This window comes from Python bivittatus, unplaced genomic scaffold (assembly GCF_059951505.1).
Source record: "Python bivittatus isolate LINGU-HERP-01145 unplaced genomic scaffold, Pbiv_v1 ctg000610_np1212, whole genome shotgun sequence".
Lineage (NCBI taxonomy): Eukaryota > Metazoa > Chordata > Lepidosauria > Squamata > Pythonidae > Python > Python bivittatus.
Genome location: NW_028277088.1, coordinates 33,628,888 through 33,649,485, shown reverse-complemented (window position 1 = coordinate 33,649,485; position 20,598 = coordinate 33,628,888). Strand labels below are relative to the sequence as shown.

Sequence of the window (20,598 nt, the reverse complement as noted above, 5' to 3'; positions counted from 1 at the left end):
AAAGTGAGGTGAGACCTTGATGTGTATCATTGCAACCTCCGAAATAAAAGTAGGATTTTTAAAAGGAGAGAAACTTTAAAAATGGCTGTTTTAAAAGATTTAGATAGTAGAATGTGTTACCCCAATCTCATTTGCTTTAACCGAAATCCTGGCAAAGATTGGAACCCCTGTTTGTGCTGGGATCAGTTTCAGCACCTGCACTTCATACTGTGAATTATATAGCATCTAAAGACATTGTTACTTTGGATCAGTTCTGAGGAAGCCATTTTTAAATCTTTCATAGAATTAAAATTATTTTAATTTACCTCTTGGCAGTTTATTCAGATGAAATATTACTTACTCAATTTATTTGATGCAGATGTCATCACTACTCTGAAGTTCCACAGCGCTTAGAGATTCATGGTCATGTAATCATAATCTATTTCACTTTCAGAATGGGCAAGAACTGTATGAGCACAGTTCCGCTCACCCAACTTTTCCTCACAACACAAAAGTGTAGTTGTGATTTGATCTGACTGAGTGGAGAGAGAGAGGCATGAAAGTTGGCGGATTGTGTTACTGTATCATGTCTCCGAATGCTTTAGAAGGCTGTTCAAGTGTTGTTGTCCTGAGATGTCATCCAGAACGGCCAGGTGGAAAAGCAAACAAGTCTACAAACTTTTAAGAGTTGTGTAATTCAACAGCAATTTCAGGAACTGACATCTGTATGACAAAAGATGTATCTCACTGTTAATGAAGATCAAATATTGTCTTCTTCTGATTTATGTTATCCAGAGATAATGGAAGTGATACCAGATTTTAAGTTAAGCATCACTCATGTAATTGTTTCTGAAGCATAGCAATACAATATAACAAAAATGTACTTAGTAATTCCTGTCATAATATTTATTTATTACTCATTTTCACTCAGACAAATAGAGCACTAAGATCAGCAGCCACAGGTAGCCACCACCCTTGGAAGGATCAACTCTTGGCCTGGGTATGATGTGAACCTGCTGATGTTGCTGTGGGGACCAGGAAGCATAGAAAAGAAGGTGCAGCAAAGGAAAGAGGAGTAGAGAAGGTAAAAGATCTGTGCTTGGCTTGGGGAGGAGAAAAGGCAAGCAACAGAGGAGAAGAACCCCCTCCTTGTTTCTCTGATGATAACAGCAGCTTTGCAAGGGGCTTGGCAGTGAGAAAGAGATGCAGGCAGGCTGCATAGTCATTACTGGCTCATGAAAGATATTTTATGAGGTCAGTATTCCCCCAAGCCAGGCCAAAAAAAAACAAAAACAAAAACCTTTGGTTGCTGTATGAAAGTCTGGTCGCTCTGATAGCCAAAGTAGACATGGCCGGGTAGGCCTGGAGCTTCATGACCAGATAGGAGGGGGCAGCTCTGCAGTGGGCCAATTGGAGCCATGCAAGTTAATGACCTCCTTCTGGCTCCTCCTCTGTGGGACATAGGAAGTTTTCTTCTATTTTCAATGAAAAATATTTTCTTGCTAGACCCTTTGATCCAGCTTCAGCCTGTTTTCAGCAGCTGCTGGTGGCTGGACCAAGGATGAAGGCACTGATATGAAGATATATGCTCAACAAAATGTAAGCAGTTCATTATTATTGGGCTAAAGGGGCTATGTGAATGAACCCCTGGAAGGTTACAGGGTTACACATGATTAAATCTCAATTTCCTTTTTTGCATAAATACTTATGTGTTCAACTTTTCCTGCTCTTATTGGGATTTCTATTCAGAGCCAGGGTAGTATAGGAGTTACCATGGTGGGATTAGTATTGGGAATAATCAGATTCAAGTCCACCCCCAGTACTGGAAGCTCACTGGCTGATTTTGGGTCAGCTACTCCCTCACTCCAATTTACTCACAGAGTAATTTTTGTGAGGACCAATGGGAAGAAGGAGCACAAGGAACATTGTCTCCAGCTCCTGAAGGTGGGATATAAATCTATCAAATAAATCTCTTCATTCTTGAGTGAATTCCTGCCCCTTCTTGGTATTTCTGATAGATTACTTAGGTGTTCAGGGATGAAACTTTATGCCAACTCCAAGCAACGGCCAACTATTTTTTTCCCCAGTAGCTGATGCCCTTTTTGCTTAACTTGTCCTTGGGGCTGGTTTCACAGTACAGTGTTTGCAACTTGCCTTACCCTTTCAGCAAAGATTTTGGCCATCCATTTTCTGGTGTTTCAGAGTCTTTCACATGTGAATTGATGCTGTTGAGCCTAATTGCCATCAAGTGGAGAATTTAGATCTTTGGAGGGATACTATCTAGGATTTCATCTGTTTACCCATTTTTAAATCCATTTTAAAATCAATTTTTAAGGCTCTTGAATCCCTAATAAGCCTCTGCTTACTCTGCCCATGCTCATTTTGCAAATTGAATTAATTGCACTCCAGTTACGCAGCACTGCTCTTAAAATGACCTAATCAGGCTTGAGCTTTATGTCCCATGTAAATCCATCACTGAAAACTGGGAGACAGAGCTCACTTGTGCCTTAGCGTTGGTCCACTGTGCAACCAATGTGGGAAATACTTTATTTTTCTGGAACAATTAATTATATATAATACAGCTTCTAATTTTATGCTATTTATGCTCCTTTTAAACCCAGTTCTTTAATTTAACTCTTTGGTTTAGTTTTGGTATACCAGATCTGGGCTACAAAAATCCACACAACCATTAGAGTTACAATTTTCTGTACACCTCGCTGCCGTCTAGGGACCGACCAGATCTGGCAGCCCTCCACAAACACACGACACGAGAGGCGGACGAGATCCAAGGTTGAGGACCTGAAGCCTCTCCCACGGCGCCGGGAAGTCGGTTTCACTTTAAGGAAGGACGTGCGCCACGGGCTAAAGAGGTGGGCAGGCGGATGGTTTTGCGCCCGCCTTTCCCTCCAGCAACGGAGCTGTGATAGGTTAAGGAGCTGCCACCGGCTTTTTCCAGAAGTCCAGATAACTTGAAGCTGGTGAGTGAGGTCGATAAATCGGTACGTTGGAATTATGGCAGCGTGTAATTAGCGCAGCTAGCCGTCCTGGGAGAACAGCCGGAATTGAATAGCGCCCGGGAAGGGAGTGGACGGAAGGCTCTGCTTGGGCTGCAGATGGTGCGATTGGTGATTGGATCGGCCCCGGTTGCGCTGCCATCCCCTGATCTGGGCAAGAAGGAACTATTGTGAAGCGCAAGATCGCCTCCGCGCGGCTATATAAAACCTGGTGCAAAGTATGTGGAATTATCGTGGTTAATTTAGAAAAATTTAGAAACCGACTGTCGCGGTTTCCCTGAATCGTACTCTTTGACCTGGAAAGGCCTTGCGAAATTAGCGATTATCCTGGCAGAGTTAGCTCTAGTTGTCGGGCAAATGAGGGAAAAACCAGCTTTGTAGGTTTCTTTTTCTCTCCTCTGCTCCTATATAGAAGCCCTGAGAGGCCTGCGAACTGAGGCCTGGGTCAAATTAAATAGAGAAAACTTGATCAGGGTTACTGAGAATAAATGTATTTGGATACTGACCACAGTAAACATGCTATTCTATTCTACTTAAATTCCACAAAGATCAGTGGGGATTTCCTAATAAATGCGGTTAGTTTGCAGCCGTAGACGGATGAGTGAATGAAAGAAGGGAAGCCCCTGAGAGTCACAAGTGGGAACTGCTAATCTCTAAATCTAGGCCTGATGCGTTAATGGCCCTTGTGACTGGAAACAAGTTTTGCAGAAGTTTTGTAAGGCTGAAAGGCCTCCTTGTAAAGCTGTTTCATTACACATTAAATACCAGCTTAAATTGATCAACAACCTGTTGAAGTAATTAAAGAAAAATAAAATAAATATATAAAGAAATGACTTCTCACCCTCACCACAAGTATAAACAATTTTAGTAACTTATCACCTTCTCTTAAAATACAACGAATGATCCTTTGTTCCCATATCCCATTTCTATAAACAAATCCATAAAACCTCATCATTTCAGTCCTGCTGTCAGCAAAAGTCTATTAAGGGTTACCAGAGATAACAACATACTGTATCTATTTTCACCTTGATCAAATAAACCAAATTTATATTCCTTCAGTATAAAGTTCTTTAGTCCCTTCAAATAATGTTCTAGAACTTGATTTCTTTTCATTTTTCCTTTGTCTCTTCTCACAAAATTCTTCAAGCTTATGTATATTTGTTTTTCCTAGAACCCCAGAATACACCAGCTAAAGGCAGATGTAGAATAGGGACTGAGAAAAAATAGAGTACTCACACAGGGATTTGTTTTATAACTAGAACTGATCTTACTGTCCTTTGCACAAAGATCTTTTCCTAGTATTTTTCCCTGAGCCCTTTAATTCAGTAATGGTTTTAATATAAATCATGAAGATTCAAAGACTAGTACTGATCTAGAAGGAATCTGGACTTTGCTTCTGGCTGACCTGCTCTAGAACATTGCAGCATTGTGAACTGTTAACTAAAAACAGCTATATTTGTTTGTAGTATGTATATTCTCTTTTTCTGACCAATTCTGTTGGTTTTCCTGCATGTTCTATGACATCAGGCAAACTGGGATAGCCTTTTGCTAGCACTGATGCAGTGACCCTAATATTATAAATAGAGACTAGAAGTGTGCAATGCTAGCTCTGCACTTTATCAAGAATCAAAGAAGAGAGTATAAAATGCTTGATCTTGCACAACTGTATGTTCTATTCCAAAATCCCTTTAGATAAAAACAATTCTGTTTTTAAGTGTGCATTTCAGAGCCTTCGATAACATCTTACTCAACTTCTGTTACAAAGTGAATTGATTACTGTATGTGGAAAGAAATGTGGCACACTTCGGGGCCAACTTTCCCACTCTAAAGTGAGTAGTGTTACACTAAACTGATTCTCATGAAGGTAATCTACTTTTAAACACATTTGGAAGTTCAAATAAGGAGCTTCTACCAAAAATTGAAGTTCTTGACTGGCTTTTGGTAATGTGGGAAATTCTTTAACTTGGTGAGTAAAAGAAAAGTGAGAGGGAAGATATGGGGAATGAAAAGCAGGGTTCGGAGGCAGGGATTATAAACTCTTGTTCCACAAAGGGGAATATGAAGCTCTTCAGAATGTTGACCTCAAAATAAGATGGATTGGTCTGAATTGGAAAGAGAGCAGAGAAGTGCTCTAGAATTGAATATTGCCTAGCTGGGAAAATATAGACGAGTTCATACAGAATTCTAAACAATACTGTGGTTTATTTGATTTTGGCATTGTGTGGGCCCAGTCAATTGTGATTTATTGAAACCATTTCTAACAAACCATGGTTTAAATGTAGCATTAAGGACCATGAGATATGATATTGGGAGAAATCCTCTAAGTGATGCTATTGAATCATTCTTACTAATAAGAAGGTATTGTGATGCTGTCATAATTGCCCTGTTGCAAAAAGGGCTTTATTTCTTTGCCCTGCCATCATTATTAATAAGTTAGGGCCATGCCATCTTGTTTGGCTACAATTATCAAATACTTGGGTTTAAAGATATATTTGTACTTTGGAAACCAAAAGATGCTTGATCAGTAGCAGAAATGGATAGATAATGTACATCTGAAAAAAGGGAAAAATAGAGGAAGATAAAGAAAAGCAGTATGGGAAGAGGTGGCTATGAAGATAAATGGCCATACATATTGTTCAAACTGTTACAAGATCTTTTGTTGTGTGATTGATATCACCTTTGAAGTAGCATGACTACAGAGTGCAAAGCCTGTTTTGACAATGAAAGTAAGAATCCAGGATAGATATAAACCACTAGGGGGAGTGCCACTGATTTATGATCAGAATCAGCTGATGTTTATCTTACTGCTTACTTCCAGCATACTTTTAAATATAATATTAGCCAAAAGGTTCATTCAGTTTATTTAGGTAGCCCTATGCTTCACTGGGCTAGAAAAAAAGCAAATTGATCAACTTGGTTTTCTTTTACATTAGTCTTTCCCAATGAAGTGCCCTCCAGATGTGTTCCATAATCTACTCAGTATCTAGCACATCTGGTGAACACCAGGTTGAGAAAAACTGCTACTTTTTTGTTTTGATAATTTAGCACATGCAAATTGGCCTAAAGGCCAGGCAGGAATAGAAACATCAAATAATTATGCAGTTTTAAAATGTTATCAGTAATGTGTCTGAAACTGAAGAGCTGTGAGCATCTGCTTGCTAATGAAATTTTTGGCTGTAGCATGAAAACAGTACATTTCCTAAATTTTCTTTGCTTTCATAGCTTCCTCTCCCTCCCGCCTGCAAATATAAAAGATTTCTATATTTGGTTGAAAGATTAGTCTAGGTTAATGCCAAGCAAAATGTAATTTTAAACAGTCTTGAAATACTGTGATGAAAACTGACTCCTTTTTTAGCTTCTTTATCATAAAAATAATCCTCTTTCTCTTTGTTACAGATACACACTGGAGTCTTTGAGAGCTTGTCACAATAAATTCATTTGGCAAGCTCTCCTTGGCTTATACATAAATAGTCTGCAACAGATGTTTTCAGGCCTTGTTAAACAAAGACAGTATATAACAGAATTCCAGGTTTGCACCTTTTCTTTAGAAGCCAACCAAGTAAAATAGACAGAAACAGTTGGGAGCTGGAATAAGCATTAAGACTGTCCACTAATACATTTAACATCAGAAGTTAAAAGTGAGCTACGTTGTCTAATTGCTGGATTGTTCTGTGTAGGACTGAACTGTAGGAATTAGAACCAGGGAGTTTCCCATTCTCATTTTACCTCTGCAGTTCAGTGTCTTTTCCAGCACATCTCCCCTCATCCCAGCCATATCAAGGAGATCCTACAAGTAAAAACCTTGAAAGAGCCACAAAGATGGAAATATCTGTCTAGTCTGACAAAGGATTTAAGAAAGAACATGATATTTTGGGTGCTGTTTCAGGTTAGCTATGTAGTCCCTATTCATCAACTGTGATAGCTTGATGTCATTGCCTTTTCTGTCACACCCAGTGAGGAATTTTTTGCTGCATTTATAAATATGCCTGAGTGACTGGTTGGTTTTAGATGAGTGGAATTAATGTCTTATTGCACTTTTAGCACCATCAATACTGCTTTTGTATCTCTCATTCTTTGATTTGAGTATGCTACTACGCCAGGTGAAGTAAGGGATGATGTAACCATAATATGTTGGAAGCCAATACAGCTCAAATTGTCAGTAATATTTCAGAATTCTTAAGGGGGATTCCAAATGCAGGTCTCTTTCTTTGGCAATAATACTTTTATTTGTTTGTTTGTAAGATTTCTGTACCAATTTAATCTGATGGTGCAATTGTATGCAGAGATATACTTAAGAAAATAAAAGGAAGAATTATGTTTACGAAGCATTTGTTTTTCCAATCCTGGAATGTTATAGATGTTTTGGATTACAACTTCAGTAGTTCCCAGCCTTTGGCCATACTGACAGGGTGTAATGTAGTTCAATACACCTAGGGTGCCAATTGGCCTACCTTGAATTTTCCATATAACAGCTGCTGGATTTGAATCAGAATAACTTGGATAATTTATTAACTGTGCTATTGTGCTGACAAATTGTTGTCTGGGCTCAGACAACATGTGCATAATATAGTTTGTTTGGTTTTGAAGTAGTATGATGTATGAATCCAGTTAATATGAATAAACCACATTTGACAAATGACAGCAGCTTAGTTTATACAGTGGGCTAAGTCAAGGAAATCACATTATAGCTCGGTGCAATACTGTATACGAACCCAGTTTGCAAGTATTTCAGCAAATCATCGAGAATGTACCACAAACATAATCCATAGTTGGCAATCTACTGCAATAACATTATATAAATTATAACCTTTCTGGATTGTTTTGGCAGGGTTGTAAAAAAAATGCCGCCAAGGATTGTAATATTTAGTAATGCCAAATTAGTTAGTTCTTTTGGTTAAAAGGTTTTTGAAGAAATTGGGAAAATTGCTCAGCAATCTTTCACAACTAATTCTGCTGTTGATTTTTTACAGTCATTTTTCCTTAGTGTAAATTAATGAAACTTAATAAGTAATTAACAAGCTTGCCACTTCATATGAATGTATGGCAAAACACTGGAAAGTATTTTTCATCAGATCAATGTTATTTAAAGGTATAGCTTTGTTCTTTCAAACCTGCTAATTGGCCAGGAGAATGAACAATGTCTTATTTGGACCAGAAAAGTGAGAACTTTAGAGAACTCTTGGTCCTAGGTAAGATGTGTGGGACATGTATAATATGAAAAGCAATCATAGACAACTTTTAATACTGTCTTCTCACAATAAATAATTATATAAAAAGCATAATTAAATGTAAATCATCTTAATAAAAGTCGTTAAGATGATTGTAATTTAATTACTGTATGCTTTTTCAGAAAGATAAGTGCATCATTACCCATTTGACCTAATCCTCTCCTAAAATTTGTTTAACTGAGAGGAGGTGCGTTTTATATAGATCTGTAGTACTGGGAAATGAGGTCAAAGACAAGTTCAGTCTGTTTCTGTAATGGAAGGCAACTCTCTGTATAGTTGGAATAGCTGTTGATTGAATTTGGCCACCTTGGTTTCATCTGTCTTTCCTGGGTAATTCTAGAGAAGTAAAAGCATTTCTGTTACTGTTGATTGAAAATCCGTTCCTCCCCAGTATGACTGGAGATCCAATTTTGTGTTTTTCATTTCCACATGATTTTAGTAGCAAGCAGAGCTCCTTAAAAATTATTGAACTTGCCTGAGAAATAGGTAAAGTCTGCAATGTTTCACTATTAGTCTTCCCTCCGAGCTCATTGATGGCACATTAAGCACAGGTAACAACACATCATTACTATTACTAGTCGTATTAATACTGTGTTAATATTTTGATTTCATTTCTCATTACAAAAAATACTGAAGTAGCTTCTGAACCCAACAAAAATCCAGAATAAGACCAACCCATTAAAAGTCAAATGTTATTGGCCGTTAATGTCTAGAAAAAGCCTAATTAAAAAGGTGAATGGCATTATATGCCTAAGACACATCAGTAGTAGGGCTTTGCATTTCTCACTTCAGAGAAGGGCCTCTTTTTATCACTAAAGAATGGTAGTTGGTCAGCTATAGCACAGTAGGCAGGATCTCCCCTAATGACAATATAATTGGAGATGTTATTTAGTTGTACCTTCTCCAACACAGTTAACTACAGTGATACCAAAATATATAATCACATTATAATGAGTTTTGAAGTAAGGATGAACTAGACATTATGTTAACTATGTACAATCAATCTCTTGGAAAATTCTTCTGTTCGTTTAAAATTTAATAGCATTCATTTTTATCTTGATCTTCATCCCAAAAAATTTCTAGATCAGCTTGCATACCCTCAAGTATAAAAGATCTGCTGAGGAAAACCTGGTAAGGAAAGAAGAGGAAAACAAAGTCAGTTGGAGTTAAGCGGTGCTGAAATTGAATCAAATAATTCCCAAAGTTACTATTTTTACCACCTACCAGTTATAGTGAAAGAAGTTTAGATAGCAAATGTTGGCATTGCAATGCAAATATGAAAGAGTAGAGCTTGTATTATGACATCATGATGCACATTTTGTAATTTTGGTTGAGTGGATGCCTGTGCTATGTCTAGGCCATATTCCATCTGAAAAAAAAAAGTCTTATCCTTCACTTATGTTTATTTAAATAATAGCTGTGAGTAAATGTCATGGCCCCCCCAGCAAGTGTTTTATCAAGGTTGCCCTGGAATTGCAGCTAATTTTTCCTTCATTTGTCTTTTTTAAAAAACAAAACAAAACAGGTCATATCTATGCATGAGAGTCAGGACATAATTAATGTCTCATTTATTGAACTAATATTTGAATTCACACATTGTGCTTAGTCATGGTTTAACCATGGTTTATTAGAAAAGCCACACATGGCTGGGTTAGTACAAGATAACATCCTCAATTATGGTTTACAAATTACAGTGACTGGGATCATGCAACTCACTAAACCCAAACAAGCAAGGCTTCATGCCATATGGATACTCACATCCTTCCAGAAAATCTATGATTTTGCTGATTGCTGCTGTGATCCCAGCTAGTGGTTCAAGCTGCTCGGTTGTTTGCTTTCTCTCCAAGGCCTGATTAATTCTCACCAAGCTTTTATATTACATATAGTGTTTATTAATGGTTGCTTCTATAGTTACAAATATAAATCTCTATACAGTACAAAGAAGCCATAGAATGGAGTTGCTTAGCAATGGTAATTGGGACCAGCAAGGACTACCTGTAGAAGAAGAAAGGAAAGTAACTCTGTGATAAATATTGCATTCTATCCTGGAGTTATTGCTGGAATGAATGGGACCTGGATTGTTCTGATAAGGCCACTGTAGCCCATTTGAATTTTTAATTAGTCCATTATTTGATTTCGTTCAAGGTAACCAAGTGAAAGGATGTGCAAGATAACAATGGCTTTGTCGGCTTTGCTAAGTCTGAGCTTGATCTTAGAATTAGGCAGCTGCCATGTACGACGGAGTGCCATTGGGAGTATTTTTAGAAGAATAAAATATGCTTCGCCATCACAAGGAGACCCTGGACAACCGCTGTTTCTAACACCTTACATTGAAAGTGGTAAAACTGAGGAAGGTAAAAGTAGTTTATAAACATGGTATTTTTTAAACTTAAAGCATGCAGAAAAATAATGTTTCCAGTGTCTCCAGCTTTTCTGCAGTGTCTGCACATAACGGTTGAATCTAGGGCTGCGCAAAGCATTCCCAAAGCTTTGTGAGATGTACTTTTTATTGGATTGTTCAGGCAACCGTACCTTTCGCAAGATCACATGGCTGCTTCAGGAGCTGCTCCCAGCTATGCATAAAAGTACATGCATAACCACTACAATTTTTTCACTTCCATGTGATTTATACTTTGTTTATCCCTATTAAAATGCAGTGATCACAACAGTGAGTTTTTAGAAAGTATATTTTAAACTTTGCATCGTGTTTGACTGGAACTTTAGATAAATGTAGTTGAATTGGAGAAACGTATCTTACGTTTATCCTCTTTCTATCATTGTTTGGATTGTAGACCACCCAAGTCCAGCTACATATAGTAAAACTGCAGACAACTTTCCAATCTTTCTTTTTTAACCTTTGCCACAGGTCATGTTACACTCTGGATATCTGTATGGGTGCAGCTTAAGGAAGAAAAAACTGTTTTGAATGTATTGTGTTTCCAGTTGCAAAGCTGTATTATTGTGAACAGGGAATCAGGAATGACATCCTTCTTCACTTTTCTTCAGTTGGGGGACTGGTGCAAATAACATGTTCCAACTTATAAGTGTAATTTTCTCATCTTACTTAAATGGAAGAAGCCTTTAAATTAAGAATGCAGGGCCAGCATCATGTGATATGTGTAATTGTGACTTCCCATGTAAAGGAGGATGTAAACTTTCTTACTGTTGACATTTCAGTCTAAGCCATTACATGAAGAGGCATAATTTCTTGCTGGCAAATTACCAGAAATTTGGCTTTTTCATTCATTTGGTCTTTCTCTGAAATGGGACCTAAACATAAAAAAGCAGATTTTTTTTAAAGTTCTTCATTACACCAAGAGAAAGCATAAACAACCAGCTCCTCATAATACTTAGTGAAGAAGTCTGTTTATCCCAATCTTTCACTGTTTTTTGCATATCGCTCCTTAATTAGAAAAAGTGGTATAAAAATAAAATAAATAATTTTTTTTCTGGGTAGTTGTGGAGAAATTAGAATAAATTGGAATGGTAAAAATGTTAAACTTATTTTATTTGAAACTGTACACACACACACACACACACACACACACACACATATATATATATATATATATATATATATATATATATCCCAACTCTTGGATCCTTGTGTGTTGATCAATCCTTCATTTGGACAATGATAATGATGATTTATTCTTTCAAAGGAAGGCAACTAAGTATGGTGGGGCTTCTCCCAGGACCCAGTGTGAAGAGCTATTCAGGCTATCTAACAGTCAACAAGACTCACAATAGCAACCTTTTCTTCTGGTTCTTCCCTGCTCAGGTGGGTATATTCTTCACCTTTTGGAACTAGAGAATGAGATTATAAAGATATTTGTTAAAAAGGCAGTTGCTCTATATATTGTGGGTATATATCATATGTAAAGGAACCTTATGCCCATAAAAGTGCTAAGAAGGGACACTACTATTTTATCATTTTTGGACAAATGGTTATCTCCATGTATAGCTCTATGTAGCTATGAACGGACTTCTATCAGAAAAAAAGTCCTTATCAAATATAGTCGATAACATCATGTGCTGTAGTATGTTAATATGTTAAAGGCGGGAAAATAAAGCCCCTCCAAGGCAAACAGTTCTGAGATGTACTTTGATATATATACATACACATGCAATGCATATATACAATAAGCCTTGAATATACAGATTGTGATAATTTAAAAGATGACCTCAAATTTACTTTATGATTTTTTTTTAAGTGAAAGAGTAGCCCTGGGTATTTGTCTTCATTTTAGAATAATGTTGTGGTTAAGTCCCCATCTCCCCACCCCCATGTGTTCTCTGACTTTGGTGTGTATATTGGAAAGCTGTGTTAATAAAGTAACTTGAAATTTAGGTTTGTCAGTTTCCTGATTAGACGCATAATGGCTGTTTCTTGGTTACGGATGTTTGAAACCAAAAAATGGGAGTGGATGGTATATGTATTTTTCAGAGTAATAAATACTATAATTATTTGATTATTGTGCTAACTTATAAGCCATGATTTACAAAACCACGGTGGCTGGGGTTCACAGAGATTGCTAAGTCAGAATCAAGTAAACTATCATATAGTTTGGTACCATGTGTGAATCCAGCCATTGTGAACATACTAAGATGATATTAAAGATTTATAGGAAGAGAACAGTTACAGGCAGAGGGTCAGTGGGAAGGCAGGGGTTAGAAAGTCAAGATGGCTGCTGTGAGTGCACAGTTATAGCAGCCATCATCTCTTGTAGATTTCCCTGGTAACAGGGCTAATAATGAAGGAACATTCATAGCATGGCTTCTGCCATTGGCAAATAATGCAAGAAGGCATACATAGACACACTTCTAGGGTTTGTTTTTAACTGTACTATTTTCTCTTGGTAAATGTATTAAATGGAGCAGTTTAGCCTAGGAGGCCCTAAAATTAAATGATACTTACAACTAATTTTTCTTTCCAATGTTGTTTGTTTGGTTTTTTTGTATTTTCAAAATATTTTTAGTGATAAATGAAAAGCTAGGACTATTTCTAGATAGTTTTTAGGTTGTAGTATAAAATAGTGAATTTTGTAAAAGGTATGCTTCAGTTGAAAGATGGAAAAATTTATGCCAGTAAGTCTCTTTGCTTTACATTTCTTAAAAGCATATTAGCATGCTGCAGATTCTGAAGGCTCCTTGGGATATATGAAAATATGATTTTGAACAAGAATGCCAGTAGAATTTCAAGTTAAAGCATGCATTGTTCTGCTAACAATCCAACTATAATCTCAGGTGGTATGGTGACGGTGGCTGTATTCCTGAGTTCATTCCATTTATAGTCCATCTCATACAATGGATGTGAAGAGGAAAAAAGGGTTGGCAGTAATAATGTTTTATTTAGAGGAGAACCTGAATGTTTTTCCCCAGGGCTTATTCAAATAACCATGAAAAAAGAACAGTGAAATAAGTGCCACTGAAATTGCTCAGGATTTCATTACTTTTTGTCTTCAGACTGCAATGTATAGAAGTCCTGGGGGAGGCAAGAAGAATTTAATGATTGCTTTGGAGTAGCACTTCACTCTATTATGCTAGTTATCCATGAGCAGAAGATTTTGTCAGTCTCTGGTTTTGTGCAGATCATCAGGATCTGTTCCACGTGATCATGTTGTTTATGGACCTCGATACATACTTTTCTGTTCCCTTTCTCTTACTATAAAGTCTACAACTTTCTTTTCTCTGAATATCAACAATTAAAGACTGTGCAGGTATTTGATTTTTAAAATATTTATGGATCTCCTTTCTGCCCAAAAGGGTCCTTGAGGCAGTGTGCAGCTGTAAAAACAATCTCTTATCAAAACAATCAAATTAAGAACAGGACAACTCATGTTGAAACATTCAAGAGTGGGATACTACCTCAAAACCCATCAAAGACCAGCCTAAACAAAGCAGGATTTACAGCCTACCTAAAATTAGGCAAACACAGACCAACTGTTTCTATAGGGAATTCTATAAAAGGACAGTTGACACAGACAGAGCATTGTATTGAGGTATTTCTGTCTGTGGGCATAAGCATACATAAACATTTGATAAGAAGTTAGTTCCTTTATTACAATTAGTGACTAGATCACTTGATAAGATAACAAGGCACTTTTGTTTATACTCATTCAAGGAAATAGAACTTTTGTACAGCCCCTTTTTTATTATAACATTTGCTTTTCTTTAGAGGATTTTTAAAAGATAAGTGATATTTCCTAGCCAGTGTGGAATTATAAGAGCTGTAGTTTAAAGTATAGTGCCAGGCAACCTAGCTTCATGTGAAGATCTGTATCGTTTAATGGGGATAGGAGTTCAAATGTTATTGTGTCCATAGGTGAAGTGTCCAAAATATCCTGGACACTAAACATCATTACACTGGATGGTATAGGAATTCAGTTCTGTCTCAACATGGTTTTTGAGAACATAGATTAAAAATTGGGTATTGAAAAGTCTAGTACATATTTATTTCAGAATGGTAACCAAAAACATATTGAGCTTGACAACAACCATATGGAAAACCAATAAATGAATAAATAAATCAGTGATGGCACTTTCTTACAGTCTGTTAAAGTAATGCAATATTTCAGTTTATGCAAGAATAGTTTCAATCTTTTTGTTATTATGGTTTGCAGGTTCAGCCAGAAAAGGCCCCTGTCTTACTTTGGCTCCAAGGTGGACCTGGAGGAACATCCATGTTTGGCCTTTTTGTTGAACATGGACCATATATTGTTCAGAAGAACCTCACTTGCAAGTATTTGATTCGTTCCTAGTGTAGTACATGGGAATATGAGCACATATTTTTGTTACTGACTATTCACTTTTTTCCAAATTTTAATTGTAATTCTGGTGGTGCGTGAACTGTATTTAGCCGTTACAGCAGAATATACAGTTCCTGTTCTGAAAAAGTGTAAATAAGAAAATGGGTACTTGCTGTCAACCATGTTGCTGATGCAAAACTGGTACTTTAATGACCATTATGTTTTAGATGAAATATGTCTAAAGCTCACTGTTTCAAAACTTGGGATCTGTCTGACAGTAATAAATTGAAAATAATATCTTTTACATTTTAAGCACAAGTAACATGTTTCCTATTTATTTGGTAGATGTTAATATTTTATTTGAAATACTTGGCCTCTGTTTTTCATTAGCAAGAAATAAAGAGCTCTGCTAAAGTAAAATGTTATAAAATACAACAAAATTATATTTATTATCCTAAATGTGTATACAGGTAGTCCCCAGTTTAAGAACAAGTTCCATTCCCAAGGCTTGTCCTTAAGTCAAATTTGTATGTAAACCAGAACAGTATTATTGTATAATGCTGTATAAATAGTATTGTGTAATGAACTCAAACCATTGTATATTTAACTCAAACTATTGTGTATTTAACTCGAATTTTGCTACAATAGGCTTCATTCTTAACTATGGGTGATCCGTAAACTGCGTGTTCTTTACCCAGGGACTACCAGTGCTGTGGTGTTAATACATACTTGAAGATACTGAATATATCCAAACTAATTGAAATTTAAATGTTATTCTTTTTTTTAAACAACTTTATTAATTTTTAAAATAGAAACAATAGAAACGAACAAAAACCAATATTAAAGGAAGAAAATAAGAAAAAGAAAGGAAAATTAGAAAAAAAGAATGACCAAGATCAAAAGTGTGAAAAAGCAAAGAAAGAAAAAGAAATATAAAGAAAAAGAATTGACTTCCAATCCTCCTCACAACAGATATAAGTAACAATACACATCAATCTCTTGCTCTAAGTTTATGACATAATTTTCATTATTAATGTAAACCCATATTATTTCTAATAATCAGATCCGTATAACATAATTACATTTTTTCTATTTCCCACAGAAAGTCCACAAAAAGTTTCCAATTAACATTAAAATTACACAATGATTTCTCAAATCAAAACCATCACTTTCATTATCTCAGCCAACTCTATCAGCTTCACCATCCATTTCTCCATTGTAGATAATGTCATATCCTTCCACCTTTGAACACATAAAAACCTTACTGCTGTCATCATATATAAGAACAAAATTCCATACATTTAATAACAAATGTACACAGATTCTTAAAACCTCGTCATTCAATCCTGGTCACAAAAAGATCTCATTAATAACCCCTGAAAACTCCAACCTTAACCATAATCAAATAAGTTCACTTTGTAAGCCTTTTGCTTACTTTTAAGAAGCTTAATCTTTAATCCTTTCAAATGATTCCCTGTCATTCTCTCCTTGTCTTCTCACAGAAACAGTCCAGTAATTTCTCTTTTACTCTTCCCAGGAACAGCCTCACTGGTTCAACACATTCCTTTTGCAAATCCAATTTAAAAAGTCTTTCCAAGCTACTGTTCTTTTCCATTATTTGTATGTCCCCTTTGATCATTGTGACATCAGTTGGTTTCATTTGTAAATCTGTTCTGACATCCTTTCCCATATCACTCTTATCCTTTGGCATTTTTAAATCCATTTTTGAATCCACTACATCTTTGTTCATATCACCTTCATAATCTAGCATTTTTTAAAACTCCAAATCCACATTCAAGCCAGTCTTCACCTCCATTTCAAAATTAACAATCTTATCCAATTTTTCCTCTATTGTTTTTTTCAAGGGACTTGAATTTAGTTCCTAATTCATCAAACATTGATTGGAGTAAACTTAAAGAAGTCAATTTATCTTCTAACAGCTGCTCCAAAGGGCTTCTTCTAGCCATTTTCTTTTCTTCCCCCCAAAGCAAGCAACCGTAGGTATTGTATAAATGAAAGTAAAAGACAGTTCATGCCCCCTGGTGCCTTTCATGCTGTAATTACAGCCACGCACTGGCAAAAAATACACAGGGCTCAAGTTACTATCTTCTTCTGTTTTGAAAATCCAGCCAATCAACAAGCATATCACAGTAAAAACAAAAAAAATTCCCATAGAAAAATCAAATCCAATTAATACAGATGGAGTTTCATAAAATTAAACTTTTAACAAATAAATCTACCCCTTTCACATAAGTAACTTTTATATCTTTTTTGTTTTCTCCTTATCTTCCAGCTTTTTGTGAGTTGTTCAAATTAGAATAAAATTCTAATTCTTCTTTTATAGTCCCAGAAATAATGAAAAAACACCAAGAGATTTACTTACCTGTTGCAAAGGAAGGTCTCTCTTACATTGAAAAATAGTTATATTCCAAAGTGATTTAGAAATGGTGTTCGGCCGGCTCTAGTGTCCATATTTAGTCTGCACCACAGCTGTGAATGAAGATGGATCCCCCACCTCCCAGCTGCTCACTCGCAAGCCGTTCACAGAAGCTTCCATTTCTGCAATTAGCTTACGAGGAATGGCTGTCCCAGACACCAAATGGTTGATTTCTCGCTTCCTCCTTGATATGGAGCAAGTTGGGCAGCCAGTGCTTGCTTCCAGCCACTGATCCAGCTGCAGTGCCATCTCCCCTCTCATGGAGATGACTGCCATTGTTCCATGGAAGTCGGAAATTTGAATGTTGTTCTTGACGCATTCCACCATCCTGAAATAAAAATTACTTAAAAGTTAGTTAATTATGATGGATAGCAACAGAGAGCAAGGCTATCAGGAAGGAAGGGGTGCATTCCAGGAAGGAAAAAGAGACAAAAAACACAGTCCACAGGGGGAGCGTGGGAAGCATAAGGGATTCAAGATAGCCACTCCCTAGAATCTCCCAGGGTATATCCACTTGTTGCAGTAGTATAGATTTAGTGTGGCAAGATTCTGTCTATATGGTGTAAGCAAATAAAGGAATTTAACTCAACTGGACTGTTTCACCATTGTTTGTGGGCTGGGCCTGTCACAAATTGACCAATATGGGCTAAAATAGTACTAGTAATGAAAACTGACCCAATAATTCATTCTTAAATGATAAAATGATAAAAAAATCATTGGTAAACTGTTGATCTGTTGATCATTGGTAAAATGATCAACTATTTTATATGTTAGCATCAGCTAACGTGTCCCAAATCTTTGTCTATATCTTCCTTGTGATTAAGGCATATATCACAAGGAAGATATAGACAAAGATTTGGGACACATTAGCTGATGCTAACATATAAAACAGTTGATCATTTTACCAGTGATCAACAGTTTACCAATGATCATTTATCATCATTGGCAAAATCATTGGACAGGGACCCAGAGCCCAGACCCAATAATACTTGGAAATTATTGTTACATGTCAGTCTTATTTTCTTTTGGGGTGATGTATCCAACATGTAGTTGGTATGCCAAATTCACCACAAATATCCAGAGTTTGGTACGTTGATAGTGCCTGATGTAGAACCTTATTCTGGTTTGCCTGCTTTCTTTTTAATAGTGACTAAACGAATGTTTCCTTGGACCTCCAAGTTCTCCATGCTGTACATTGACAATCCAGTAAGTTAAGAATGAATAACATTCTGTTTAAAATATGAACTTGAACATTAATCCTTTATAGTAGGAATGGCATCATGGTGTCGGTGGGCATCCCCATAGTACAGTACCCTTAGATCAGTGTTCCTCAACCTTGGCCACTTTAAGCTGTGTGGATTTCGACTCCCAGAATTCCCCAGCCAGCCATTCTGGGAGTTGAAGTCCACACAGCTTAAAGCAGCCAAGGTTGAGGAACACTGCCTTAGATGATTACCTAGTGACCTAAACAGCAACAACAGCAAATATTTTAAATAGCCATTTGTGAGATGGCCAAATCTCTGTTCTTGTATGAGTTCTCATTATGTTTTGACATTTTAAAATTTTAATTTAAAATTTTAAGTTTTATTTATTTTTAATTTTAAAGTTTTTGGTTACATATCTTTTTAAGTTTTGTGTATGTGGGTCTGCAAATTATGGAGTGATACTTGTCTGACTGAAAAAGTTGCTGACCCTGCCTTATAGTCAAGTTGAGTTTTAAATAAAATAGGAAATTCTGCAATATGTTCATGATATGCAAGTCACCATAGGCCAAATTCTGCTGCTGCAGTAAGCTCTGTAAAGCCCTGAATTCCACCTCCCTTCATTAGCCAGTAGATCCATTTTGATCCTTTTGTATGCGGAGGATGCAGCCATCTTTTCTACATTCCAAGTAGGAGTGACAGGTTTCCCCAGGATCTTCACTCCTTACTGTGCAGCAAATGGTTTTTTTCCTCAGTTTTGCCAAAACCAAATTCTTTGCATTTTCTAGAAATGTAGTGACACCTCACCATTTCTGGAAAATCAGTGGCATTACATGAAGCCATTCAGATATCTTGGGAGTTCCATTTTAGCAGCTATATCTTGAAAAAAAATAGATAAGAGTGGCATCCATAAATATTAAAACATTAATAATCAGGTTTAATTGTTTCATTGTTTTTCACTGCTGCTTTAGACTTGTTTTTAAGCGTTTTATTCTATGCCACTCAGAATCATGTTTGTGAGATGAGTAGCTATAGATAGATAAATAGATAAGTAAGTTTTAAGTTTCAGAATAGGAATGAATAGCCAAGGAGTATGTCTACTCTGTCCTCCTCAGTCCATTTCCTGTTCATATGCTTTTATTATTTTCTGATGAAAACTCTGCAGGAATGAGAGTTTGAGTTGAAAATAATGGGTGTATGTGTGTGGAAAAGATGTATCAGCAGATATTCATATGTCCCCCCAAAGGTTGTTTTTGATTACGTGAGAGGAAAGTACCTTTCGTGACTAGTTTTGTCAGTAAATCAGCATTCATCTGTTTGATACCTTCCAAATAATTTGGGATTACAGTTTCCAGAATTCCCAGCATGATACAACCTGCATATAGAACACATCAGTCCTACATTGTAGTGAATGAAAAATGATGGAATGGATTTGATTGCCATGCTGAAATGCATATTTTGTGCTTGTGGTTGTACAAAATTATTGGCAATCATTTCTGATAAATGCAGTTCATTTGACTTTTGCATAACTATGCCTTGGCTGTAATATTCTACATTCTCTTTTCATTTTCTTTTGGAATTTGGAAAAGATGTTGCATATGATTGTAGTAGATTAATTGGTAATGGCCATCACAAAGCTTAATTTAAACAAGGAAGTATTGACACTGCTGCTGTTTCTGCTTCTTCTCCTCATTGTCGTGGTTCTCTAATTTAGCCATTTTTGATTTCCCTTGCTTGGAAAGTTGAAAAGTTATTGAACTTTGGTTATCCTAGAAATAAGTATAATCACTGTAGAAAAGTTTAACTACTACTACATACTACTATATAGCATTGTATAGTATAGCATAACTACCATAAGAAAAAAAAGGCTCACATAAATTATGCCTGAAAAAAGAGAAAGGGGGGAATTTAGATTTTTTTCTAACCTGAAATCTTACATTCACTAGCATAGGAATGTGTCAATTGGTCTTGATGAAACTGACTTCTGAA

General features: G+C 36.3%; 1 protein-coding gene across 4 annotated transcripts in view; it reads left to right on the top strand.

Moving 5' to 3' along the window:
• The first annotated feature begins 2,736 nt into the window (after positions 1–2,736).
• Positions 2,737–20,598, top strand: part of CPVL (carboxypeptidase vitellogenic like) — a 43,035-nt gene continuing 25,173 nt past the window's right edge. The window contains exons 1-6 of one of the 4 annotated variants that reach the window (XM_025170077.2): positions 2,964–3,211; positions 4,709–4,822; positions 10,367–10,575; positions 11,884–12,002; positions 14,845–14,959; positions 18,555–18,613. In XM_025170077.2, the coding sequence (XP_025025845.1) occupies positions 10,383–10,575; positions 11,884–12,002; positions 14,845–14,959; positions 18,555–18,613 (486 nt within the window). In that variant the 5' untranslated portion in view covers positions 2,964–3,211; positions 4,709–4,822; positions 10,367–10,382. Of the gene's footprint in view, positions 3,212–4,708; positions 4,823–10,366; positions 10,576–11,883; positions 12,003–14,844; positions 14,960–18,554; positions 18,614–20,598 lie in introns of all 4 variants that reach the window. The other 3 variants (XM_025170078.2, XM_007433555.4, XM_007433553.4) reach the window with 3 other exon arrangements.